General features: G+C 42.0%; 1 protein-coding gene across 2 annotated transcripts in view; it reads left to right on the top strand.

Moving 5' to 3' along the window:
* The first annotated feature begins 1072 nt into the window (after positions 1 to 1072).
* Positions 1073 to 27455, top strand: part of RAB10 (RAB10, member RAS oncogene family) — an 88849-nt gene continuing 62466 nt past the window's right edge. Inside the window, exon 1 of one of the 2 annotated variants that reach the window (XM_045447484.1) lies at positions 1073 to 1202. In XM_045447484.1, the coding sequence (XP_045303440.1) occupies positions 1088 to 1202 (115 nt within the window). In that variant the 5' untranslated portion in view covers positions 1073 to 1087. Of the gene's footprint in view, positions 1203 to 11449; positions 12153 to 27455 lie in introns of those variants that run through there. The other variant, XM_045447485.1, reaches the window with a different exon arrangement.

Below are 27455 nucleotides of genomic sequence, written 5' to 3'. Positions count from 1 at the left end.
ACTTCAAACAAAAACTTTTAACGCTTTATTCATGTAACTAACCTCTACACCCAACCTGGGGCTTAAACTCTTTTATTTTTTTATTTTAGGAAAAGGGAGAGAGAGCTTGAGGAGGGAGAGGAGCAGAAGAAGAGAGAGTCTCAAGCAGGCTCCACGCTCAGCACGGAGTCCGATGCGGGGCTGAATCCCACGCTCTGGGCTCATGTCCTGAGCTGAAATCAAGAGTCTGAAGCTCCACCGACGGAGCCACAAAGTCATCCCACCCCGTTTTTTTTTTTTTTTTTTTTTTTAAGTGAACTCTACCCTTGCGGGGCTTGAAATCACAACCTCAAGGTCAAGAGTCACAGGGCGCCTGGGTGGCTAAGTCGGTTGAGTGTTGGGACTTCAGCTCAGGTCATGATCTCACGGTTCGTGAGTTCGAGCCCCATATCAGGCTCTGTGCTGACAGCTCGGAGCCTGGAGCCTGCCTCAGATTCTGTGTCTGCCTCTCTCTCTGTCCCTTCCCCACTTGTGCTCTGTGTCTGTCTCTCAAAGATAAATAAACGTTAAAAAAAAAAAAAAAAAAGATCAAGAGTCACATGCTCTGCAGACTGAGCTAGTCAGGCAACCGAACTTCTTCAAACTCTTGTTTCTTCCTCTGAAAATGGGGATTATAATAGTCCCTACTTTCAAGTATTAATGTGAGGTCATGCTCTAAAGGGCCAGCACAGTGCAGGAACTCAGTAAATGACAATCTGTATTATTAAATTAAATAATAAGAATAAGAACAGTCTTGCTACCCTCCCATCTCTCTGCCTGTGCCCCTCTTAACTCCTAGTGACACTTCTTGTAGCATCCAAGGAATCTCTCCCCTCTCAGCACTAGGCCAGTGCTGACATCACAACAGGGTTAGGATGACCACCCGGACACCTCAGGATACCTGAGTCCTAGGGAGGGGGCGAGAGGGAGGCCATGGAGTCATGGGAAAGAGAGATCAAAGGTACAGCAGCCTTACAAGACAGACTGGTGGGCACGGGCCAAGTTTGAGCAGAGGTATGGCAGGTCCACGGGGCAAGGTCAGCAGAAGATGACAAAGAGAAAGTGGAACATGATGGGCACGTCAGGCAAAATTGGAGTCACTGTAGGAGTTCTGCCAGAAGAGAGTGTGACAGTCAGGGATCTGGGTTGCAACACAAGCTGGCTTTCGCAGATAGAACCTGAAAGTAAGTGCATTGAAGGGTTATTGGGAAGCTCTCAGAGTTACTGGGAAGGCTGGAGAACCAGGCTAAGGGATGAGGGGACAGAGACAAGGCTGCACCTGCAGAAAATGCACAGGGTTAGGGGCCATCAATCCCCCCTGCACACCAAGGAGGTGCTTCAGCTTGCAGCACCAGCGTGGGCAGCCCTGGACCTGGGACACTGTCCTGCTGGGGCTCACAGCCTCCCTGGAAACCAAGTGCTGCTGCTGGGCCCCACTGCCTTCTCAGGACATTCCCCCCTGCGCCTTCTTTTTTGTGTCATCAGCCTCTGTACCGAGATTTTAGGCTGGTGCTTCAGGCTGGTAGAGCTCAGCTCATGTCCCCACAGCCTAGACGCGTGCTCAGGGGCACGGGTGCCGGGAAAGGGAAATACAGTGGGAGGAGGGCTCTGTATACTGGAAGCTCACCGTGGGGAGTTTCCTTGTCAAAGGAAGGGGGTACGGTCCCGAGCAGCCAAAGACCTGACAAATGTCTGTTACACAAGGACGTGAGTGCGAATGTGGGTGAGGGGTGGGGGACTGGCACTGGTAGGAACAAGGCGAAAAAGCAGGACTTCCATGTGGCTGTCACGGACACCATTGCCCCCAGGGCAAGGCAAAAGGTAGTGAGGGGAATACTGGATGTACAAGCTACGTGGCAAAGGCCTGGTTTCCTCCTGGAGTATTTTGGACATTTGAGATGGCTGCACTCAGATAGTATCTCGGCAGTGTCTGACTCAACTGGTATGTAGCATGGAGGCTTTTTTCTTTTCTCTTCTGTTTTTTTTTTTTTCTCTTTCTTTCTTTCTTTCTTTCTTTCTTTCTTTCTTTCTTTCTTTCTTTCTTTCTTTCTTTTTCTGTATGGAGTCCAACGCAGGGCTTCAACTCAAGACCCTAAGATCAAGACCTGAGGGGCGCCTGGGTGGCTCAGTCGGTTGAGCGTCCGACTTCGGCTCAGGTCATGATCTCGCGGTCCATGGGTTCGAGCCCCGCGTCCGGCTCTGTGCTGACAGCTCAGAGCCTGGAGCCTGTTTCGGATTCTGTGTCTCCCTCTCTCTCTGGCCCTCCCCCGTTCATGCTCTGTCTCTCTCTGTCTCAAAAATAAATAAACGTTAAAAAAAAAAAAAATTTAAAGATCAAGACCTGAGCTGAGATCAAGAGTCAGATGCTTAACCGACTGAGCCGCCCAGGCGTCCCTCTAGCACGGAGGTTTTTGATACCCCGTGCTTCTATCCTCTCTCTTGCTCCAGGAAAGAGATGGGACAGCCTGCAGATAACTGAGTACTTAGTCTGAAGAGCTGGAAGCAGGGCGGGGTGAGGGCTGACAGGTGACCGCTGAGAGCTGAGCTCCAAGCTTCGTGAACAGACAATTCCATGATGTCTGAGCTTCCATTATGAATCAAGGTGATCAAATAAATCTGTCACAAATTTTAAATGTGCGTTACTGTTGTTATATTATGTGGTAATTAGACATAGAAACAAACAGCCAGAATCTATTCTTTTTTCAAGTCAAACCAAATACTTACGGGTTTTTTTCTCACTTTGCTATTATTCTAATATCCATGAGGAGTATCAGTATTAATTTCATCTATCTCTGTATCTCTCTGTACAATTGAATCCCTTCCTCACTTTTGTTTAAAAATTTAGATCTGGGAGGCAAAGCACTGAGTCACTTTCCTCATTTATTTACACACTGAAAAATTTTAATGTATTTTTAAATGTTTATTTTTGTGAGATTGAGAGAGAGAGAGAAAGAGAGAGGATCCACTGTCAGTAGGGAACCTGATGTGGGGCTTGAACTCACGAACTGTGAGATCATGACCTGAGCCGAAGTTGGATGCTTAACTGACTGAGCCAGGCACCCCTGACATTTCTAATCTGTGCAATGTTCCTCCCATTTTATTTCATTTCATGTTTTTCCCTTCTTCCTCTGTCACTGCCTTACCTTTCCAGGTTCCCTCTGTAATGTATTTGATGTACATTATTAAATATGTGTGAAACCTCATGTAATATAGTTTTGTATGTTTTTAATTTACACAAATGGCATTGTACTATAAATCATTTTCTGTTTCCTTTGTTCTAATTGCTGAATGTACAGCTAGTTACTAGCTTAATATTGCTATGCAGTATTTTATAGCACGCGGGGTAGGCCATGGACAGGCCTGCGGCTGGCCCAATAGTACAACAAAGAATTTTCTTACATGGTAGATTATAGGCCCTTGAATGCTGACCCAGTCCCTCACCAAGCCTAATCCTATAAAAACTTAGTCCCGACTCTGAACTCATTAGATCCATCTTTCTCCCTCTAAATGGCCTGCACTGATCACTAGAATTTGGGCATGTTTCTGGGAGGAACTAGGAAGGCATTGTTCTTTGCTTTACTTTTTTTCTAATTTATCAGGGAACTGAAGTGATAACAATGTAGCCTTGGGTCTGAGTTGTCATATTAGCCAGCTTTCAAACTAAGCTAACCCTTTGTGATCCAGACTACCTCAATGTGCATCCTTCACAGTTTATTTACTCCACCCCGGTAACAGATGCTTAGATTGATTCCAACAATAGCTGTCACAAACAAAGCCGTGATAAACCTATGTGAGGATTTCTCACGGACACACCCAGGAGTGGTATTGTGGGGTCATAGGCATGTACAACGTTTATTAAATACTGCCTCATTGCTTTCCAGAATGGCTGGGCCAGATTGCATTCCCACTAGCTAACGGCAAGAGTCTTGTCCCGCCCTATCCTCACCAACACTTGGTATTATCCATCTTTTTAATTTTTTGTCATTCTGATGGGCAGAAAATACTATCTTGTTTTAATTTGAATTTCTCTGATTACGAGTGAATTTAAACAACTCTTCATACATTCTTATACTCCTGTGAATCGTCATTTCCCTCCTTTGTTTATTTTCAATTTGTGTATGTAAGAGGTAATTTTTATCTAAATTTTTTGGAAAGTTTAGTAACTTAAAGAACAGTTACGAGGCGCCTGGGTGGCTCAGTCGGTTAAGTGTCCAACTTTGGCTTGGGTCATGATCTCGCGGTTCGTGAGTTCAAGCCCCACGTCTGGCTCTGTGCTGACAGTTCAGAGCCTGGAACCTGCTTTGGATATTGTGTCTCTCTCTCTCTCTCTCTGTCTCTCTCTCTCTCTCTCTGCCCCTCCCTGCTCACACTCTGTCTCTCTGTCTCTCTCTCAATAAAAAAATAATTAATTAATTAATTAATTAATTAAAAAATTAAAAAATTAAAAACAAAAGAATGGTTACAAGGCAAGGTTGGTCTGGAAGGTAGTTTCTTCTCAATCAGGTACCAAATCACCTCAGTCTTAGGGAGTATCCCAATTGGCCCTTATTTCTATAACCTGTTAGTGGTAGCCTGATCTGGGCGTTTCCACAGGGTCATGTCCTTAACTCAAATAATGCTCAATTATGGGTGCCACATTGCACTGGAGGGACATATACAAACCAAAATGGTAGTGCTGATAGTTATCTGAGAGTCATCTTATATGAAGAGAGTTAGCTTGGAGCAGCTTAGAGGAAAATACCAATGTTATCTTCAAATAGTTGAAGAGCTGTCATCTGAATGTGAGGGAAAGTTCACTCTGTGTTGCTCCGGAGCACAGAGTTAGGACAAATAGGTGATGTTACAGGGAAGCACACTTAGATTCAGTGTGTGGAACACTTTTCTGTTGGAAATACCAAGCACTGGGGGCACCTGGGTGGCTCAGTCTGTTGAGCATCCAACTTCAGCTCAGGTCATGATCTCACGGTTTGTGAGTTGGAGCCCCGCATCAGGCTCACTGCTATCAGTGCAGAGCCCGCTTCAGAGCCTCTGTCCCCTTCTTTATCCGCCCTTCCCCTGCTCATACTCTCTCAAAATAAATTATGAAATACCAAGCGCTGTAATCAGTCCTATTGGCATCAGCAAGCTAACTGGTGGTGTTCAACGACTGGACAGACCACTGGTTGGCTAGGGCATTTCTGCATGGAGCAGGGAATTAGTTGAGATGCCTTCCAAGATTTCCTCTAATGCAGATGTGATTCAATTGAATTTACATGTATTGAGCCCCTGGTACACGTAAGACTCTGGGTTAGGTATTACAGGAGACACAGCAGCAGTTCCTTAGATAGTTTACATCTTACCAGGGGAGGAGAATCGACATTTAAGGGACTGCTAGCCCCACTGCCAGGGTCTTTACATGGATTATTTTAATCTTCACAATCACTTGATTTGGTAGCTCCTGGTAACCTTACTTTCCAGATGAAGAAACTGAAGTTCAGTTTGATTAGTAATTGCTTAAAATGACCCAGCTAGGCGCCTGGGTGGCTCAGTCGGTTGAGCGTCCGACTTCGGCTCAGGTCATGATCTCACAGTTCATGGGTTCGAGCCCCGCATCAGGCTCTGTGCGGACAGCTCAGAGCCTGGAGCCTGCTTCCGATTCTGTGTCTCCCTCTCTCTCTGCCCCTCCCCCACTCACACTCTGTCTCTCCTTCAAAAATAAATAAACATTAAAAAAAAAATTAAAAAAAAATGACCCAGCTAAGTGAGATGGACCAGGGCTTCAAGATCAGATTACTGTGACTCCATCACATCATGCCATGAGTCTATAAATTTGTAAGTCACAAGTGTAGCTTCAAATTTCTTGGCTTGGAAAAGGGTTAAAGCATTCGCCTCCCCTGGTTCTGCCTCTGGAAAGTGACTTTTTCTTTCTCTGTTCTCTTCTTTCTTTTGGTGCTTCTGTGATTTTTCCAACCGTCTCATGCAGGTCAAGTTGCCATACCTTATGCTCTCCCCTCTTCTCTCTCTCAATTTACCTAAAGCCTTCTTTGCTCTTCAGCGCTCTGACTTTTGCTGCTGTAAAAATTCCAGTTCCTGTGATGGCTCATGTGTGCCTTGTAGCCCATTTTGCAATGATGCACCCAGGAGTTTACTCTGCATATCTTCATGTTAAAAGAGTACTACTATGTTTGTGTCTTGCTGCTCTCATTTTTTAAGTAGTGCGAATTGAGCAGTTATTACTTTAATGCCTAGTTGAATGGCCAATTATTAGAAAATAATTATCCTTTGCCTTGGATGATTCTTTTTTCTTTAAGACATGAACAAATGGTTAATTTACATATTTACATTTTTATATGTAAATATACAACCTGTAGATTGGTGAGGGTTCCTACTGGATCCATAATCACTTTTATTTATTTTTATATTTCTATTTTTAAAAAAAATGTTTATTTGAGCGCCTGGGTGCCTCAGTTGTGAAGCATCTTGACTTCAGCTCAGGTCATGATCTCATGGTTTGTGAGTTTGAGTCGCACATTGGGTGAGCTAGAGCCCCGCTTTGGGTGAGCACCAGCCCCGCTTCAGGTGAACAGGAGCCCTGCTTCTAGCCCTGCTTCTCTCCCTTTCTCCCTCTCTCTTCCCCTTGTGGGATTCTCTCTCTCTTTCTCTGCCCCTCGCTCACTTGTGCACGCTCTATCAAAAAGAAATATTTATTGGGGCGCCTGAGTAGCACAGTCGGTTAAGCGTCCGACTTTGGCTCAGGTCATGAACTCGAAGTTTGTGGGTTTGAGCCCCACGTCGGGCTCTGTGCTGACAGCTCAAAGCCTGGACCTGCTTTGGATTCTGTGTCTTCCTCTCTCTCTGCCCCTCGCCGGCTTGCACTCTGTCTCTCTCTCTCAAAAATAAATAAACGTTAAAAAAGGTAAAGTAAAATGTTTAAGAGAGAGAGCACATGCATGTGAGTTGGAGAGAGTCAGAGAGAGAGGGAGACTGAGAATTCCAAGCAGGCTCCTTGCTGTCAGCACAGAGCCCAACGTGGGGCTCAAACTCAGGAACTCTGAGGTCATGACCTGAGCCGAAATCAAGTCAGATCTTTAACTGACTGAGCCACCCAGGCTCCCTCTCTTTCGAGTTTTCAGTTTTTTTTTTCTGACACTGAGAATTTCTCCAAATTAGTATTGTTTTCTAGGGAAAAAAGTGAACTGGTGACTTTCATTTTATTTTCTCTTCAATAAACATGTTTTGACCTTCTGATATGTTGAAGATTCTTTGCAAAGTCATGAATATAATAGTCACAAGCTCTTAAGGAGACTCCAATTGGATAAAATATGTACACAAATATCTTTATAAATGTGGAAAATGTGTAAGAAGTGTCTAAATAAAGAGCTACGGGAAGAATATTTACATGGTTATTCATCAAAATACTAATAGGGGTTATCTCTGGGGGTAGATTTTTTTTTTAAGTGTGCTCTGTGTCCAACATGGAGCTCAAATTCGCAGCCCCAAGATCAAGAGTCATGTGCTCTGAGTCAGCCAGGTAATCCTGGGAGTAGAATTTTTAATAATTAAAAATTTTTGTTTTGTTTATATGCAGGTTCTAAGTTTCTAAAGATAAATATGTATTACAAAAGAGAAACAAATTCCTTCCAGCAAGAGTGTTGCAGAAGACAGGCTATGGCGAGGATATTTAAGCTGAAGGCTGAAGGGATAGAGGTGGGGGAGAGGGGGATGCATTTCACATGGAGAGAACCACGTGAAACTAAGCATGAAGTCAAGAAGATGCATAGTAATTGCAGAAAAAAAAGACTAGTTCAGTTTGTCTGGAGATTAATGTGAGGAAGCTGGGATAGGAGATAAAGCTCGTTGGCTAGGTCTTGCCATTAAGTGCCAGCTGAGTAGTCCAGCATTTCAGAACTGAGGTATCCCCGGAGAAGCTTAGGACAAACACATCCAATGGGATGGGGAAGGCTCATGGGGCAATCATTCTCTAACAAGAGGAAGGACTAAGTCAAGATATGTAGGCAGAGCAGAATATTGGCAGGTGATGGAGATAAGAATGGTTGCAGCCTCTCAGCAATCAGGGATGTCTAACAAAGACCTTTCTCATGGAAATCCCTGCTGAAGGCTGGGAGAGTGAACGCAGGAGGTAGGCACTAGCAAATAGGCAAAATCCCTGAGATTGGAGTGGTAGCTTTTATGGCCAGGTGACGACATAGCAGCGGGACTGCCATTCACGGGAATAACTCCATTTTTAAGGATAGAGAGAGCAAGGGGCGGAGAAATCAGAGGAAGAAATCAGGTACAGAGGATGGAAGATACATGCAGGAAGAGGAATAATGATGATCCTGAGGCATAATAATGATCTTCTGAGGCAGGAATTTTTTTTAAGTTTGTTTGTTTGTGTCTGTCTGTCTGTGATCTCTACCCCCAACATGGGGCTCGAACTCAAGACTTAAAGATCAAGAATCACATGCTCTTTGGACCCAGCCAGCTAGGCGCCCCAAGGTAGAATGTTCCGTTTTTTTTTTTTTTTTTAATTTAAATGTTTATTTATTTTTGAGAGAGAGAGAGAGGGAACACAAATGGGGGGTGGGGGGGCGGGCACCAAGGTAGGAATTTCCTATAAGCTTTAAAGGCAGGTCCTAAAAGTTGAAGCAGAGGACTGGAAACATGACTTTGGTCAGCTGCGTGTTCTCTAGAAAGATATAGAAATAATACCTTAACTAATAATATGAGCGTATAAATATATCTATTTTCTTTCTTGGCTTTGCAAATATTTGGGCAAGATTTACAGAGAAAAATTTTTAAGGGCATAAATCCTAAGCTAGTACTAACTAAATTGGCATTTTCTTTCACTAAGTTTTAGGATTTATCAAATATTACTTCATAACACTATGTTTTCCTTTTAGGCCTACATAGACCCCATTTTATTCTTTTTTTCCCCCTAAAGTCAGGGGCCTTTCATGCCTTGATCATTCCAGCCACCTTCCATGGCAACGTAGCTTGATGCTTAGGTCTTACTCCAGCAAAACTTTTAATTAACTTTGGGGAAGCCGAACATCGAGAACTGGCTGAGCCTCCCAATTCCCACCTCCATACAATGTGATGTCCTGTAGAGGTCTTCCTCCCTGTCCCCTTGCATATAGTGCTGGCTCTGCCACTAATGTGTGACCTCTGGCAAGTCTCTAACCTCTCTAAGCCTTAGACTTATCTGTAAATTACACACAGGAGTTGAATTATGATGTAAAAGATACGAAAGCTCTAAAATTCTATGATCCGGACCCAATAATAAATACAATTTGTTAATAAGTGCAGTTCACTCCTAAGGTTTCAGAATATGGAGCCCATGGAGAAAAGGCTCCAAGTGCTGTAACTGCTCCAAACACCTGGAATAGGGGTGCCTGGGTGACTCAGTCAGTTAAGCATCTAGCTTTTGATTTTGGCTCAGGTTATGATTTCACGGTTTGTGGGTTCAAGCCCCGTGTCAGACTCTCTGCTGACTTCGAGGAGCCTGCTTGGGATTCTCTCTTTCCCTCTCTCTGCCCCTCTCCCACTTGCGTGCTCCAGCTCTCCCTCAAACCAAATAAACAGTAAAAAAAAGAAAGAGCTAGGATAAAACATGAAGTTTCTAAATTTATTTTTCAATTTTTAAAAAAATGTTTTCAAGTTTATTTGGAGGGGGGCAGAGATACAGAGAGAAGAGCGAGAATTCCAAGCAGGCTCTGTGCTGTCAGCACAAGGATGATGTGGGGGTGGATCCCATGACCCAGAGATCAAGACCTGAGCAGAGATCAAGAGTTGGATGCTCAACCGACTGAGCCACACAGGCGCCCCAATTTATTTTTTATATGTAACTGCCCTTATTCCCAAATTTTATGTCATGGAATTAATTGGGCTTTCCACATTTAGAAATAATAACACTTAAAAAATGCTTTACAACACTGGGGCTTGAGTTCAACTTATTTGAAAGGGAGAATCACGCTAACACTCCGGGGTGCTCAATGTAATGCCTCTTAACGGACGACAAACTTGTGAAGCACTGATCATAGCTCATTTTGTGATTTGCATAGCCAGCCTATATTAGAATTGTTGGCATTATCATAAGACATTCCCAACTATAGAAAGAATGATCCATAGAGGATAAGGTTTAAGTGAGAAGAGCAATCACAGAAACAAACTGAAGAGCGAGATGTATCAGAGAAGACCAGCATTTTCAGTAGTGAAGCTTCAGGGGTGGTTGGGAAGGAAAAATGCGAGCCAAGTCTTTAAAAAATGGAAGGTTGAAATATGATTACCCTAACGACCTCGAAGACCAATTTTAATTACGTATTAAACGCACAAACGTTTTGGGGCTGGTGGCGGATATAAAAATGTAGTTTTTACTTCTCTCTCAAACCCCGTTTCCAGATGTCTCAGGGTTTTCTCTTGTAGGAGTTTGAACTAGCCCACCAGGTTCAACTACCCTACCACCACATCCTGGGTGTGCTTGGCAGCGATGAAGCACATTGAGAATGGCAGGGCAGGGGCGTGACTCTTTAAACGACAGAAAGGAAAAAGAGGAACAGGAAAGGATAAAGACTAATAGGGATGAAAGGGTGTAAGGCACAGGAAAAGGAAGGGCAAGGAAGAGGCAGCGTCGGGTTGGGGTTGGCTTCACTGTCCTTCAATTTTGGACACCGGTGGTTAGCTTTTGGCCGCAGGGACCAGCCCTGCTGCCTCTGTATGGCGCTGCTGGGCTCTCGGGCATTCCAAAAGGACGGCAAGGCCTGGAGCGGGTCCTGGGCGTAGAGCACAGCACCGAAGCTTCGACTTCTCCCTGCACCCAGGTGTTCTTCAGTCCTTCTCCCCTCGCCCTGGAAGGCGGATTACATCATTCCAACCTGAGCAGCCCGGCCAGTTTTTCCATTTCAGACTCCTGTTCTCTGGAACGTCAACTTTTGCTCCTGAAGTAAACCAGGATGTAGCTCTAATGCTTCTCCTGTTACCATTAGCCACCAGGGAGGGCACTCCAGGATGCGTCTCATCTTAGCAAAGGGCCTATTAATGACCCAGGGCGCCACTTTTTCTGGCGTTTACGAACTACAGCTACACAGGAACTCACGGCCATCAAGGGCTGTTGCTGCGCCAAGCCCCTCAGCTCGACACACGCGACAAACACAACCGGGGGCATCCTCAGCGCGGCCGGGGAGGCGGCCCCGGGAGGAAAGAGGGTGTCAAGGGGCTACTCCAGCGTGCCGCGCCTGCGCAGTCACCAGGCAGCGCCTCCCCGCGGGGCGTACTCTTAACACGGCGCACCCTATCAGGCGGCCGCAGGGAGCGCGCCCGCGGCCTCGCCCTCTCTCGCCCCTCCCTTCTCTCTTCTCCGTCCTGCCTCAGACGGCGGCTCGGAGAGCCGGCGCACCACTCCCCGCCCCCGCGTGCCCCTACACGCTCCGGCGCGCGTGCGCAGAGGCGATCCGCAGGGCTAGGGCGCGAGGGAAGGGCGGGCGTACGTCCTTGCGTGCGTCTCAGGCAGCGCGCACGCCGGCGTGAGAGGGCACGGGGAAAAGGTGGCTCTGGCCGGGGCGGCTCGGCTTCCTGTGGCTATGTAGCTGAGCTCGTCGGCTCGGGGTCCTCCACTGCTACCGCCGCGTCCTGGCGCGGAGTTTCTGCTTGGGAGGGAGACTGTCCTCACGCCCGCCGCACTCCCTCGACGGCAGAGCTTGCTTGCTCGCCCGTGGGAGCGTCCCGGCCGAGCAGCCCTGAGGGGGGAGGGGAGGCCATTTTGTCCCGACCGACTCCCCGGAACCGGGCGGAGCGGCTGGGAGAGGCTGCGGAGCCGCGGTCGCCGCCCTCGGAGGCACCGGACGCCGCCACCGTCGGGGGGCTTCCTCGACGAGGCCGTTCGCAGGTTGCCCGCGCCCTCTCGAGCCCTCGTTTTTCCCACGCTTCCCCGGTCCTCCGGCCTGAGAACGCCCGAGCGAGGAGTTGGCTGTAGTGAGAGGGACCGATCCCTTGGGGCCGCCGGCGGCGAGAGCCTGAGCCGCTCCTCCCAATGGCGAAGAAGACGTACGACCTGCTTTTCAAGCTGCTCCTGATCGGAGACTCGGGAGTGGGGAAGACCTGCGTCCTTTTTCGTTTTTCGGATGATGCCTTCAATACCACCTTTATTTCCACCATAGGTAAGACCTGTGGGAAGATGGTGTACGGTCTGGGTAGCTGCAGACCGTTTCTGTTACTCCAGACATCTTGCTTCCCGTAATAAACGCCTTTGTTTCAGTGATTCCGATTCCAAGCGACAGACCTAAGTTACTGTTTGAATCGACATCGAGCTTACTGGGGCGGGGTCTTCTCCTGCTTTCCATCCGGTCTTTTGCTTTCAAGTCTCCTACTCTGTTCGGTGCCTCTGATGCAAAATATGCAGCATTAACCACCTTCCAGAATGCTGTTTCTTTAAGCGACTGCACTGGCTTTTTCCATATTTGTGTGGCGTTACTAGATGCACGATACTTGTAAGGGATTTATTTTAGTGGTTGGGATTGAAGCCGTAGGTCATTTGGTAAAGGCCTGAATTTATACTTCAGGGCAAAGAGAAGATTCTATATGGTCATAACTTAGAGTAAACTTGAGGGTTTGTGTGAGGAATAATTAAAGCAAATTAGAGGGGAAAAGTGAGTTCCCCCGCGTTGACTAATCCATTGATGTGTCAAACAATCGGAGGCTCTTAGTGCTTGGGGTGGGACTCAATGGCATGTTTGCCTCACAGTGCTTTTCCAGACATCAACAGAAACAGTAATCTAAGGGAGATGATCAGTTTCTGTCCTCAAACCCGAAAGAATGAAGTTCTCCCTTCTGTTAGACTTTACGCTAGAATTTACGGGAAAACGTTTGGCCAGTCCTAGCCGAAGAACTTCTAGTGTACTTTCACCTTATGTTTCAGAATTACTTAGTGTGGAAGTAAGAACTAAAGATTGACCTTTTTAGTTGGTTTCTGGTTTTGGAAAAAAAAAAGGGGGAAGACTCTGGGAAAATTCCTTTGGATTCTGGTTAGAAAATTCAGTGGCATTAAGACGACTTGTGTTAAATGAATTGTATGCGAAAAATGTCCCCTTCCCCCCCCCCCCCCCCCCCCCATGCAATAAATATCTTAAAGGATACGTGATTGCCCGTCATTTGGAACCCAGCACTCAGCATTGGGGCAGTGCAGTGAAACCCAATTATACATGTAACTAGTTTTATATTTGAGATGATTTTAAAAAGCAACTGCAGCCTTCTCTGAACTCTGGGAATTGCAAAATTAAGCTGATTTCAATTCACAGCATTATTGGAATGGTTGATTTGGATTTATGACAAAATTTTTGTTAGCTACTTAATTCATATGAAATTATACTGAAATTAAGTTGGGCAAATGATAATTTTAAATAGATTTTTAATTTTACTCTTCCTTTTTTCGGGATGGGTGGGAGACTTGCAATCATTATTGGATGTGTATCATACTATTCTCTTGACCTGTCATAAATTCCCTGAAATTTAGAACTTGTTTTCTGCTTGTGGATTAGCACTTCCTACCACTAAGTTTGCTTTTAATATGCCACCACTTTTAGCTGTAACTGGGTGGGTCACATGGTTACATAGTTCAGCAAATATTTATTGAGCACCTGATGCTAGGCACGGTTTTAGGTACTATAAGTGGTGAACAGGGTAGACCCCTTGAGCAGTCACAACAGAGCGTGGGAAGTGCTACAAAGGGATGAACATAGGGAGGAGAGGTGACCAGCCTAAATCATGGGGGAATCTGAGTAAGCTTGCATGGAGATGGTATCTGAAATGAAGCCTGAAGGACATAGGAATTGGACCAGTGGAATAGGATAGGGCCTAGAAATTCTGGAAAAGGGAGCATAGTGTAAACCTTTAGCAAGATCAAGATCAACTTTAACCTGCCATTGAGAAGGGTGGAATGAGAGTAGGAAGCAATGCATTAAGCCCCATCTATTCTAGTCTTTTCGTAATGGGTACGTACACACAACTAGAACCCAGTCCTATAAGATAATGACTCAGTCTTGTGTAGTCTTTCTTTTTTTTTTTTCTTTTTTCTTTTTTTTAAGTTTTATGTATTTAGTGATTTCTGTACCCAACGTGGGACTCAAACTCACAACTTCGAGATCAAGAGTTGCATGCTCTTCCAACTTTCAACTAGGCACCCCTTGTGTAGTCCTTTTTTTTGGGAAAATGTGTGGTGGTTTTGGTTAGAGCCTGCTTGGTTGGAATCCTACTTCCACAGGCTGTGGGACTTTGGCAAGTTACTTAACCTCTTTGTGCTTCAATTTCTTCATTATTTTATTATTATTTTTTAAGCTTATTTATTTATTTTTGAGAGAGCACTCGAGCAGTGGAGGGGCAGAGAGAGAAAATCCCAAGTGGGCTCCACACTGGCAGTGCAGGGCCTGATGTGGGACTTGATTTCCTGAATTGTGAGATCATGACTTGACCTGAAATCAAGAGTTGGATGCTTAAGCAACTGAGCCACCAAGGTGCCTCTCAATTTCTTCTTTAAATAGAATCTACTACATAGGGTAGTTGTGAGGATTTTATGGGTCAGTGAGAGTAAAGCGTCTAGCATGGTGCCAGGCATACTGTAGGAGCCCAGTGCTTATTAGCTAGATACAGACTATATGTACCTTTGGCTGTTGAAGGATAGCAGAACAAGTTACTTTATGGATTGAATGCCCTGCGCACATGGTCACTCAAATATTTGTTAGTCTCTGCTAAACAATTTCACATTAGACTCTGAAAGTTTCATATTTTGATATAAAAATATTTGATATGTTTGGTATTTTGGTATAGGAGATAGGCTGAAGAGTGTGAACTGAGAAGTGAATAAGTATGAAATTCTAAGTATAGCTCCAACAAATATTGCATGTATCACTCTGTGTGCAGGTTTAGAAGTCTATTAAACCAGTGCTGTTTAAAACAAATAGAATCCGAGCCACATATTTTTTGATATTGAAAAAAGTAAAAAAAGGTTTTTTTTTTACATTAAAATAAAAGAAGAATTTAATAATGTTTTAACTCATTTTACCCCAAGTGGTATCATCTTATTATGTAATCAGTATTTAAAAATTGTTGAAATATTTTCTATTGTTTTTCTTCAGTGTGTATGTTATACGCTGAAACTAATTTCACTTTGGGTTTGGCACGTTTCAAGTGCTCGATAGTCACCTGTGGCTAGTGGCTACCATATTGGACAGTGTATGTCTGAACAGTCTGAACTAGCTAGTTGGCTAGAAATGACTTTGTATGCTATTTTTTTACTTTTTAAAAAATATTATCAGTTGACTAGGGTTATCTCTTTAGTTTTGTTTTTTAAAAAATCTAGAGCATTCGCTAATTATGAATGATAGTGAAATTTGAGTTGTTACTTGATTGTTAAAACCTCTTGAGGTTTGAGTAAGTAGTTACCTTGCTAAGTGAGTATTCAGAAATAAATAGAAGTAGGTATTCACAAGGACCAAACTGCCGATAGAAGGCAGACCCTCATTATTTCAGATGGAATCATTTTAGTTGTTTGTTGGTCATTGATTCTTAGAAGAAAGAATTTTTATGGGCTTATTATGCCCATAGTGCTCACAAAGACTACAGTACTTAAATTTTTCTGTGTACTTTCAATTCCCACACATTTATAGCAGAAATTATGATATTTATGGTCAGATTTATTGCAGAGTTGCAAAAACAAATTACTGTTATGTCCCACACTCACCATTCTCAAAGGGAATCCAAGGGAACTAGAATATAAGCTGCATGAGGGCAGAGGTTTTTTGTTGTTGTTGTTTTTTGTTTGTTTGTTTTTTGCGGATAGAGGCTAAACACTTAGAAGAGTCTGTCTTGAGGCGCCTGGGTGGCTTAGTCAGTTAAGTGTCCGACTTCAGCTCAGGTCATGATCTCACACTCCATGAGTTCAAGCCCCGAGTCGGGCTCTGTGCTGACAGCTCAGAGCCTGGAGCCTGCTTCAGATTCTGTGTCTCCCTCTCTCTCTCTGCTGCTCCCCTGGTCATGTTCTGTCTGTGTCTCAAAAATATATGTGCTGCCGAAGCGAGCACTCTGTGTCTCAAAAATAAATAAAAACATTTAAAAAAATTAAAAAAAAAAGTTTCTCTTAATGGGTGTGAGATAAATAATGAATGAAGACAGGCAGACAAGTAATACAGTCAGGACCCTTTAATATAGAATAGGGGCCAGTTTTATTTTAATATTTTCCTTCCTGTCTACTTTCTGAACATTGTATATGTGAAGTATATTGCAATCAGATTTTGCTTAAGAATAATAGCTGTTTGGCTAGTAGAATAATTTTAGGGTAAAACTGGTTTGAGAAATATTTGCTAAAGAGAGCTATTCAGGGGTCCATTTGGTTATAGCCCTCTCGGCAGTATGAGGTCAGGAAAATATTACTCTTTAATGGTAGTTACATGGACTTGTCCTAAGGCAGAAATTTTTAGTGGGCTGTATTACTGAATGTGCTATTTTTTGGTATTAATTCCTCATTCCATGCCTTGGTGTATTATTACCTTTTCCATAGGGAATATCTTTTGTTGGGAAATGGATTGTCTGGGCTCCATGCAAGAAGTTAAATTGGTAAAGGCTCTTGCCTCTGGAGAGGTATAATGAATGCATCCTTTTTGCTAAGCTTTATTAGAGTAGGATGGTTCCAGTAATCTGCATTTAAGAATTGGTTGATTTAATTGAACTGAGCCCACTTATATGGGGAGGCTGCTTTTTAGAGAAATGAGCAAAACCCCTGTCATATTAAACATGCCTGGACTTTGCTGTGATTCTCAGTCAGCAGCTCATGCTATAGGAATGCCAGGGTGCCTAAGGAATCTTTCATTTTAATACCTAGTTTTAGGATTGATTAAAAACTATCCAGACATTTTTCCAAAGAAGATCTACAGATGGCCAGTAAGCACATGAAAAGTTGTTCAGCATCACTAATAATTAGGGAAATGCAATTCAAAACCACTATGAGATGTTAGTACAACCCATTAGGATGACTGGCTTATCAAAAATGAACTTTGTCAGGGGCTCCTGGGTGGCTCAGTTGGTTAAGCATATGACTCTTGATATCCGCTCAGGTAGTGATCTTTCAGTTGTGAGATTGATATCTGCATTGGGCTCCGTGCTGAGTGTGGAGCCTGCTTGGGAGTCTCCTTCTCCCTCTCTGCTCCTCCCCTGCTCACATACTCTGTCTCTCAAAATAAATAAACATTTTTTAAAAAAATGAACTTTGTCATACAGTTACCTGTTCAAGTTCTTTCAGTACTTTTGGGTTTAGACCCAGAAGTGGAATTTCTGGATCATGTGGTAATTCCATTTTTAAGTTTTTGGGAAACCACCCTATTGTTTTCCACAGCGGCTGTACTCTTTTGTATTCTTACTGTCACTGCACCAGGGTTCCAATTTCTCCACATCCTCACCATACTTACTATCTATTTAGCAGCATTATTCACAATAGCCAAATGGTAGAAACAACCCAAATGTCCACATGAATGGATACACAAAATGTAGTAGTATATGCATAGAGTGGAATATTACTCAGCCTTAAAAAGGAATGAAATTCTCGCATATACAACAACATGGATACCTTAAAAACACTGTGCTAAGGGAAACAAGGCAGACCGAAAAAAGGACAAATACTGTGTGAAATCATTTATATGAGGTACCTAGGATAGGCAAATTCATAGAGAAAGTAGAATAGTGGTTATCAGGGCCTGGAGACTGGGTAATGGGGAGTTACTGCTTAATGTGTACAGAATTTCATTTATTGCTTAATGGGTACAGAGTTTGACTTTGGGAAGATGAAAAAGTTGTGGAGATGGTAGTGGTGATGATTGTATAATAATTAGAGTATCATGTAATGCCACTGAACTGTATGCTTAAAAATGGTTAAATGCACAAAAAGACAAATATTCACTATATGCTTGCACTTACATGACGTATCTAAAGTCAAATTCATAGAAACAGAAAGTAGAATGGTGAAAGGTAGAATGATAGTCCCTCAGGGACTGGGAGAAGGGGGAAATAGGGAGTTGTTTAATGGGTATAGAGTTTCAGTTTTGTAAGGTGAAAAAGTTCTGGAGATCTGTTGCACAACAAAGTGAATATACTTAACATTACTGTACCATACACTTAAAACTTGTTAAGATAGGTAAATATTTTTTTTAACTTTTATTTATTTATTTTGATGGAGTGGGGGCAGAGGTGGGGGTAGACAATCCCAACAGGCTCCACTCTGTCAGTGCAGAGCCCAACATGGGGCTCGAACTCACCAACCATGGGGCTCGAACTCCCCAACCACGGGGCTCGACCTGAGCTGAAACTAAAAGTCGGACGCTTAACCGACTGAGCCACCCAGGCGACTCATGATGGTAAATCTTATATGAATTTTTACCACAGTTTTTAAAAACTGGTAAATTTTATGTTATGTGTATTTTACTAAGAATCCAAAAAACAAAAGCTACCCAACACTTGACCTAGTTCTCTGTAAGAGCATTTAATCACAGGCAGTTCCTCGGTGTTCCATGTGATAGTTACTGTTAACCAGTGGTCTTTGAGTCAAGAGGATCCTATATGGTACTTTCCCACACTTTAGTATCATTGGTCTGTACTCAATACTGAAGACAGGTTTGTCTTTTTGTTGTGTGTACCTACATGGAGCTCCTTGGGATGTTAGAAAAAAAAATATCAATGCAGGAAAAGAATCCTGCAGTTAATTTTAAGTCAAGAAACAGACTGGTGAAGTGAAGCAAGTTCCAAAAGATTTTATGGGTAATTAGTGAAAGCTTTTTTTACTAGAATCCAGATCTAGTTCTATGGCCATATTTCTGATTCTGAGAACTTCATGGTTTTGTTTGAAAAAAGATTAATGATGGCTAATTCTCCCATTCATCAATTTCTATTTGAAAAATGAAGTTGCAGTGTTGTTTTTTGTTTTTGTTGTTGTTTTGGCAGGAGTGAAGAAGTAACAAGTATCAGCACCAAATATCAAGGAGTTTTGTTCGGGTTGCTTGTCCTTTGCAAACCTAGAGCTTAACAGAGTAGAGCTAAGCTGATGTTAAGGATAATTATTTTCACTTCCAGAATTACAGTGTATAAGAGTGTACAAATAAGTTAAAGGAATACCTGTATGCCTGTTCGGTTTGAAAAAGAGAAAGAGTGATAGAAATATTGGCAATCTCTTTCAACTTTTAACAGTACCAGTTTGCCCAGTCAGTGCTGTGGTAGGAACTGTAATTAACAGAGAACTGTTAGAGCTCGTTGAGTGTTGATTTACAAATTAGAAACTTTTATTTAGCATAAAATATAAATTGCTAAAGATGTATTCTGTATAAATATAAAATATAAATTAGCTAAAGAGATATGCATGGGAAAAATGCTTATGGAGTTGGTTAGGTCAGAAAAGAAGAGTTCAAGGAAGCTACAGAGAATGTTAATAGAACATTTTCTGAATCTGTAAGACCAATAAAAGTCTTGTAAAGATCATAGATTTGCTTCCTTTAAATCGATGAATATTGGGGGTTAATGGAATCCTGTTTTTTTTTTTTTCCTCTTGAAGATTTTATTTTTAGGTAATTAGGTGAACTCTACATCCAACATAGAGCTTGAATTTAACAACCCCAAGACCAAGAGTCGCACGTCCTACCTACTGAAGCAGCCAAGTGTCCTTGGAATAAGTTTTTAAAATTTGAATTATAAGATAAAGACTTTGAAAATAAATGGTTAGAATAAAATATTAGTGCAGAAAACTCACCTGAAGAGAAAACTGAAATGAGAAAAAATTTTCTTTGAAAACAGTACTGCATATTTTGGATTACAAGCAAAAGTGATTGCTTGATGTTTATCCTTCTTTCCAGAGATGAATTTTTTTTTTTTTTTTGAGGAAAACAGCCATTGGTGGTGGAACACAGAGTTTCCAGTATGGCCCAGAAACAGAGCATCCAAGGTTGTAAATCATTAGAAAAAGGAAAAACAGTTTTGTGGAGACCCAAATAGTACAATGTATCAAAATTAGTATAGAAGGACAGTGTTGATTTGTTTCTTTCATATTAATAGCGATGTATATGCAGACGTGTTTTGTTTTTTTTTTTTTTCTTTTTTTTTTTTTTCCAACGTTTATTTATTTTTGGGACAGAGAGAGACAGAGCATGAATGGGGGAGGGGCAGAGAGAGAGGGAGACACAGAATCGGAAACAGGCTCCAGGCTCTGAGCCATCAGCCCAGAGCCCGATGCGGGGCTCGAACTCACGGACCGCGAGATCGTGACCTGGCTGAAGTCGGACGCTTAGCCGACTGCGCCACCCAGGCGCCCCATGCAGACGTGTTTTAATAGAAATTTTTATTAAGGCAATTGTAGATTCATATGCAGTTATAAAAAATAATACAGTGGGAATTCTTGTGCATTCTACCCAGTTCTCTCAGTGGAAACATTTTTTGAAACTTGTGTAATATCACAACCAGGATATTAACATCTGGCACTGTACATCAGTCTTATTTTACATTTGCATACATACATACATTACATATTTATGTTTCTCAGGTTTTTTTTTTTTTTTTTTTTAGTGTTTATTTAGTTTTGAGAGAAAGAGAGCGTGAGTGGGAGAGGGGCAGAGAGAGAGAGAGAGAGAGAGAGAGAGAGGAAGACACAGAATTGGAAGCAGGCTCCGGGCTCTGAGCTGTCAGCACAGAGCCTGACGCAGGGCTCGAACTCATAAGCAGCGAGATCATGACCTGAGCTGAAGTTGGATGCCCAAGCGACTGAGCCACCCAGGCGTCCCTGTTTCTCAGTTTTACTTGTTTTGATTTGTATATGTTTTAAATTCTCCATAGTTTTATCACTTGTGTATGTTAATGTAGCCACTACCACAGTGAAGATACTGAACAGTTCCAAGAAGCAAAGATCCCTGGTGTTCTTTTAACTATACTCCTACCCCTGCCCCCATGTATCTCCTCCAGAACTTTGTTTTTCATTTATAAAATTTTGTCGTTTTGTAAATGTTATATAAATGGAATTGTACAGGGTATACCTTTTGGGGTTGGCTTTTATTCACATAGCATAATTCTCTGGAGATTCACGCAAGTTGTTGTGTATATTGGTAGTTCTTTTTTATTGTGTAGTATTCCATGGTATGCATTCACCAGTTTGTTTAACCATTCACCTGTTGAGGAACATCACTGCTGATTCCACTTTTTGGCTGTTGTGAGTAAAGCTGTTAGGAATATTTGTATATAGGTTTTTTTTTTTTTTAATTTTTTTTTTCAACGTTTATTTATTTTTGGGACAGAGAGAGACAGAGCATGAACGGGGGAGGGGCAGAGAGAGAGGGAGACACAGAATCGGAAACAGGCTCCAGGCTCTGAGCCATCAGCCCAGAGCCTGACGCGGGGCTCGAACTCATGGACCGCGAGATCGTGACCTGGCTGAAGTCGGACGCTCAACCGACTGCGCCACCCAGGCGCCCCTGTATATAGGTTTTTATATGATCATAAGTTTTCATTTCTCTGGGATAAATGCCCAATAGTATAATTACTGGGTCATATGGTAATTGCATGTTTGGTTTTATAAGAAACTACCAAACTGTTTCCAGAATGGCTTTACTATTTTACATTCCCACCAGCAGTGTGTGAGTGATCTAGTTTCTCTGCATCCTCACCAGCATTTGGTGGTGTTACTATTTTGTATTTTGCTATTCTGGTATCTGTATAGTGATATTCTCAGTGTGGCTTTAATTTGCATTTCCCTGCTGGCCAGAGGTGTTGAAAAATCTTTTTATGTCCTTATTTACCATCTATATATCTTCTGATGAAATGTCTGTTCATGTCAGTTGCCCATTTTCTTTGATTGTTTTTACTGTTGAGTTTTGAGAGTTCTTTGCACATTTTATTTATTTATTTGTTTATTTATTTACATACAGTTTATTTTGAGAGAAAGTGGGGGAGGGGCAGAGAGCGAGGGGGAGAGAGAGAATCCCAAGCAGGCTCTATACTGTCAGTGCAGAGTCCAATAGATGTGGAACTTGAACTCATGAACCGTGAGATCATGACCTGAACTGAAGTCCGATGGTTACCTGTTTCACCCAGGCACTCCTCTTTATACATTTTAGATACTAGTCCTTTGTTGGATTTGTGGTTTGCAGGTATTTTCTCCTAGTCTGTATCTTGTCTCTTCTTCATTATGTGGACATTCATAGAGCAGTTTTAATTTTGATGAAGTCTAATTAATTTTTTTTTTTTACGGATCATGCTTTTGGTGTCTAAGAACTCTGTTTAGTCCTAGATCCTGAAGATTTTCTTCCATGGTGTTTTCTAAATTTTATCGTTTTACATTTTACATGTGAGCCTGCAATCTATTTTGAGTTAATTTTTGTATATGGTGTGAGTTTTAGGTTGAAGTTAATATTTTTTGGCTATGGAATGGATATCCAGTTGCTCCAGTACCATTTATTGAATGTACAGGCCTTTTGTTTTTTGTTTTTTTAAATCTCATAATCAGGTGGTGCAGATGTTCTGAAGGCTTCAGACATTATGTATAAGAGTGAAAGTTGACTCAAGTGACTCTTTTATATAATAGCAACTTATACTCTGCTTTCTGAAAGATTTTCAAGATTTTTATCAGTGATATATATTTGAAATAAAATACTGGTATAAGATTTTTAGTAATAAAGAAATCTCTCGTCCTATCCCTGTCCATCCCCAGTCTTGCTCTTGAGAGGCATCGTCTAGCTCTTCTGTTACCTACCTCTATATTTTTATTCGTTTTGTTTTGTTTTGTTTTGTTTTGTTTTGTTTTGTTTTGTTTTGTTTTTGAGAGAGAGAGAGCAAGCGCGTGTGCATGGGCCGGATAGAGGGGCAGAGGGAGAGAGAATCTTAAGCAGGCTCCATGCTCGGTGCAGAGCTGGACACAGGGCTTGATTCCATGACCCTGGGATTGTGACCTGAGCTGAAATCAAGAGTCAGGCGCTCAACCAACTGGACCACCCAGGCGCCCCACTATTTTTTTAATTTTCAATGTTTATTTTAGAGAGAGAGAGAGAGCGAGCACGAGTGGGGAAGGGGCAGGGAGAGAGGGAGACATAGAATCCAACGGAGGCTCTGAGCTGTTAGCACAGAGCCGAACATGGGGCTCAAACTTACAAGCCATGAGGTCATGACCTGAGCCAAAGAAGTCAGATGCTTAACTGACTGAGCCACCCAGGCGCTCTTTATTTTTATTTTTTTAAGTAAGCTCTGTGCCCATGGTGGGGCGCAAACTCACATCCCCAGTCACATACTCTATTGACTGAGCCAGCCAGGCACGCCCTCATTCTGATTCTTTATCCATTATTTGTGATCTAGTTTGTCTCTAGAAGTTTTTAGATTTAAAAGTTTTTTTAGGGGTGCCTGGATGGCTCAGTTGGTTAAGCATCCAACTTCGGCTCAGGTCATGATCTCATGGCTCGTGGGTTTGAGCCCTGCTTCCGGCTCTGTGCTGACAGCTCAGAGCCTGGAGCCTGCTTCAGATTCTGTGTCTCCCTCTCTCTCTCTCTGCCTCTCCCCCACTGTGTTCTCTCTCTCTCTCAAAAATAAATAAAAATGTAAAAAAATTTTTTAAGTTTTTTTGATGACTGGTAACAGATTCCAGAATGATGTATCTTAGTGGGTGGGGTCTTTTTTTTTTTTATGAACCCATTTTTCTAAATACTTGGTCTTTATGTTTTTTTCTTGCATTTTTACCCCCTATAATTTTATTCCCTTTATTTTGTTTTTTGTTTTTTTTTTTTTTTTTTTTTTTTTAAATTTTTTTTTTTTTTTCAACATTTATTTATTTTTGGGACAGAGAGAGACAGAGCATGAACGGGGGAGGGGCAGACAGAGAGGGAGACACAGAACTGGAAACAGGCTCCAGGCTCTGAGCCATCAGCCCAGAGCCTGACGCGGGGCTCGAACTCACGGACCGTGAGATCGTGACCTGGCTGAAGTCGGACGCTTAACCGACTGCGCCACCCAGGCGCCCCTGTTTTTTTTTTTTTTTTTTTTTAGTTTATTTATTTATTTTGAGAGCGAGCAAGCAGGGGAGGGTCAGAGAGTGATGGGGAAAGAGTGTCCCACACAGGCTCCATACTGTCAGCACAGAGCCAGGCATGGGACTTTAACTCATGACCTGAGCTGAAATTTAGAGTCAGCCACTCAACTGACTTGAGTCACCCAAGTGCCCCCTTTATTTTGTTTTTAATTGGTTTTTGGACTTTTTATTGTGTAATTTCCTATTTTCCAGCTTTGTTAATTGGTTTTCTTTTCTTTTTTTTTTTAATTTTTTTTTTTTAACGTTTATTCATTTTTGAGACAGAGAGAGACAGAGCATGAATGGGGGAAGGTCAGAGAGAGAGAGGGAGACAGAGAATCTGAAACAGGCTCCAGGCTCTGAGCTGTCAGCACAGAGCCTGACGCGGGGCTCAAACTCACGGACCACGAGATCATGACCTGAGCCGAAGTCGGACGCCCAACCGACTGAGCCACCCAGGCGCCCCTAATTGGTTTTATTTTCTGGAAGATTTCCTCAACTTTACCTTTTAACTTTTCTATTGAAGGTTTTAGTTCAGCTGTCATATTTTAAAATTTGTAGTAGTTTTTTCTTGTTTTTTTTTTAAAGTGTACTCTTTTCATGAATTATTTTTTTCTTGGGAGATAGCTTGTTTGACATTTCTATTTCTTGCCTGTTTTTTCCTTCAAGTTTTCTGTGCTCTCCCCACATTTGTTTTATTCTGTATTTTAGAGGCCTTTCTCAAATGATTGGTAATTTCAGGGTGTATGTTCATAATTAAGAATGGGTCGTTATTATTATTTTTTTAATGTTTATTTTTGAGACAAAGAGAGACAGAGCATGAACGGAGGAGGGTCAGAGAGAGAGGGAGACACAGAATCCGAAGCAGGCTCCAGGCTCTGAGCTGTCAGCACAAAGTCCGACACGGGGCTCGAACTCACAGACCGTGAGATCATGACCTGAGCTGAAGTCGGACGCTTAACCTACGGAGCCACCCAGGCGCCCCAAGAATGGGTCATTAAAAAGATGTTTGCACGCTCTGTAAGCATGGGTGGGGCTTTTTAACCTCCCTGTTTTTGTCTCTCCATACTCCATTGAGCCTCTTGTTCTTGAATTCAAAGTATATCGGTTTTATATTTTCTGGAGAATAAACCTTTAGATTCCTGCTTAGTCTTGTGGAGTGGTAAAATCTGGCTATTTGAGATGGAGGCTAGGTCTTGGGGTGTCCTTATGTAAACCTTTAATCAGTTTCTGCCTGGTACCTGATACCTCCTATTAAACCTTTCTCAGGGTTCTGAGACATGAAGTGGCTTGCTCCTCATTGGTGTCTTTAGTGGACCCTGAGGTCATAAGATTTTTTGTCTTCATCTGTTATGGTTAGAGTTACAATGTCTATTCATTTATTTTTATTTAAAATTTTTTTTGTTAACATTTGTTCATTTTTGAGAGATGGAGAGATACAGAGCGTGAGTGGGGAAGGGGCAGAGAGAGAGAGGGAGACACAGAAGCTGAAGCAGGCTGCAGGCTCTGAGCTGTCATCACAAAGACCAGTGCAGGGCTTGAACCCACAGGCCACAAGATCGTGACCTGAGCAGAAGTTGGGCACCCAACCGACTGAGCCACCCAGGTGCCCCAAGGTGTTTTTATATGTAGGTACCACAACTTAACAGGACTTTTTTTTTTTTTTTTTTTTTTTTTTTTTTTTTTGTACAGAACATTTTAAACTTTCTTCTTTAGCTCCCAACACATATTTTCTTGAGCTGATTTCAACTTTTTTCTAGATGATGCTACGTAGCAGGCATTGTTATTTAGGTTATTGATGAAGAGGCCACATATATATATGTGTATGTATATATATATATATATACACACACGTATATATATATGTATATATATATACACACACACACGTATATATATATATATGTATATACATATATATATACACACACACATACATGTATATATATCACAACCTAGGGCAAGGGGTAAGAGCATATATATATATATATATATATATATATATATGTATACACACACACACGTGTATGTACATATATATATGTGTATATATATATATATGTACATACACGTGTATATACACACACACACACACACACACACACATATATATAAATGCTCTTACACTTTGTCCTAGGTTGTGATCTTCTCATTTAATGATGATTTCCAACTGCAATAGTGATGTAGTTAACCACAGTTTGCTTTTTCAACATTTTCTTCAGTCTTGGGGAACGTCTCCATCCTTGACATTTTATCTACCCTTGGAATACTTTAGCACCATAAAAATGTTTCTGCTGAAGGGACTCTTTCTTCAAACAGTTTTTTTCCTAATCTCTTAATGAGTTTTAGTAAATTCTTGAGTTTAAAACTGCTCAGTGGAGTAATAATTTTTTTAGGGAACTGTTTTCTCAAATATAGCTTTTCTTTTAGAATTTATTGATTGATGGGAATGAGTGGCTGCAAGGAAAGAATTGGAAGTCTTAAATGATAATCTTATAGAAAGCCTTATAGCTAACAATTTCAAGAGTAAATACATTTTTTGTAAATTTGTCCTTGATTCTTTTACTTGTAAAACACATCTTTCTGAAAGCAACGGTGTTGTGTGCTTACTTGGTGTTGCATGATCATAAGTTGTTTTGTGGATTTTGACATGCACCGTGGAATAGTATTACAGCTTGTCGCATCTTTGTTGCTATTTGTCAGTTAAGTTTTCTCACGTAACTGCCATGAATCTGCTTCAGTGGATGATTTGCTTTTAGGTAGTATTTGGCCTTCCTTTACCATTATAAAATTTCGACAGTGTGTGGTGGGTTGATTTTCTTTAAAGATGATAATAATGATCCATTTTTAAAAATGTGCAGTGACTGTGAAGAAAGTGGTTTCCAACATGTCTTTCTTAGCAGCAGCACCAGCATCACCAGAAAACCTGGTGGAAATGCAAGTTCTCACATTCTACCTCTTTTTTTTTCTTTTTTTCTCTTTCTCTTTTTCTTTTTTCTTCCCTTATTTTACTTTATTTTATTTTGTTTTGTTTTGTTTTATTTTATTTTAATTTATTTTTAGTTTATTTTGAGAGAGAGAGAAAGAGTAGGGGATGGGCAGAGAGAAAGAGAAGGAGAGAGAGAATCCCAAGCAATCTCCACACTATCAGTGCAGAGCCCAATGTGGGGCTTGATCTCACATTGAGATCATGACCTGACATGAGCTGAAACCAGGAATTGGATGCTTAACTGACTGAGCCACCCAGGCACCCCCCCTCCCACCTCTGATTTTTTTTTTTTTTTTTTTTTTTTTTTTTTTTAGAGATGGCACAAGCGAGCGAGAGGCAGAGAGAGAGAGAGAAAGAAAGAAAGAATCAGGGCTCGTGTTCACCTGAGGTGGGACTCAAACTCATGAA

The sequence above is a fragment of the Leopardus geoffroyi genome, chromosome A3 (genome assembly GCF_018350155.1).
Source record: "Leopardus geoffroyi isolate Oge1 chromosome A3, O.geoffroyi_Oge1_pat1.0, whole genome shotgun sequence".
In the NCBI taxonomy this organism is placed as follows: domain Eukaryota; kingdom Metazoa; phylum Chordata; class Mammalia; order Carnivora; family Felidae; genus Leopardus; species Leopardus geoffroyi.
The sequence above is the reverse complement of the archived record's forward strand: the minus strand, read 5'-3'. Positions and strand labels throughout refer to the sequence as shown.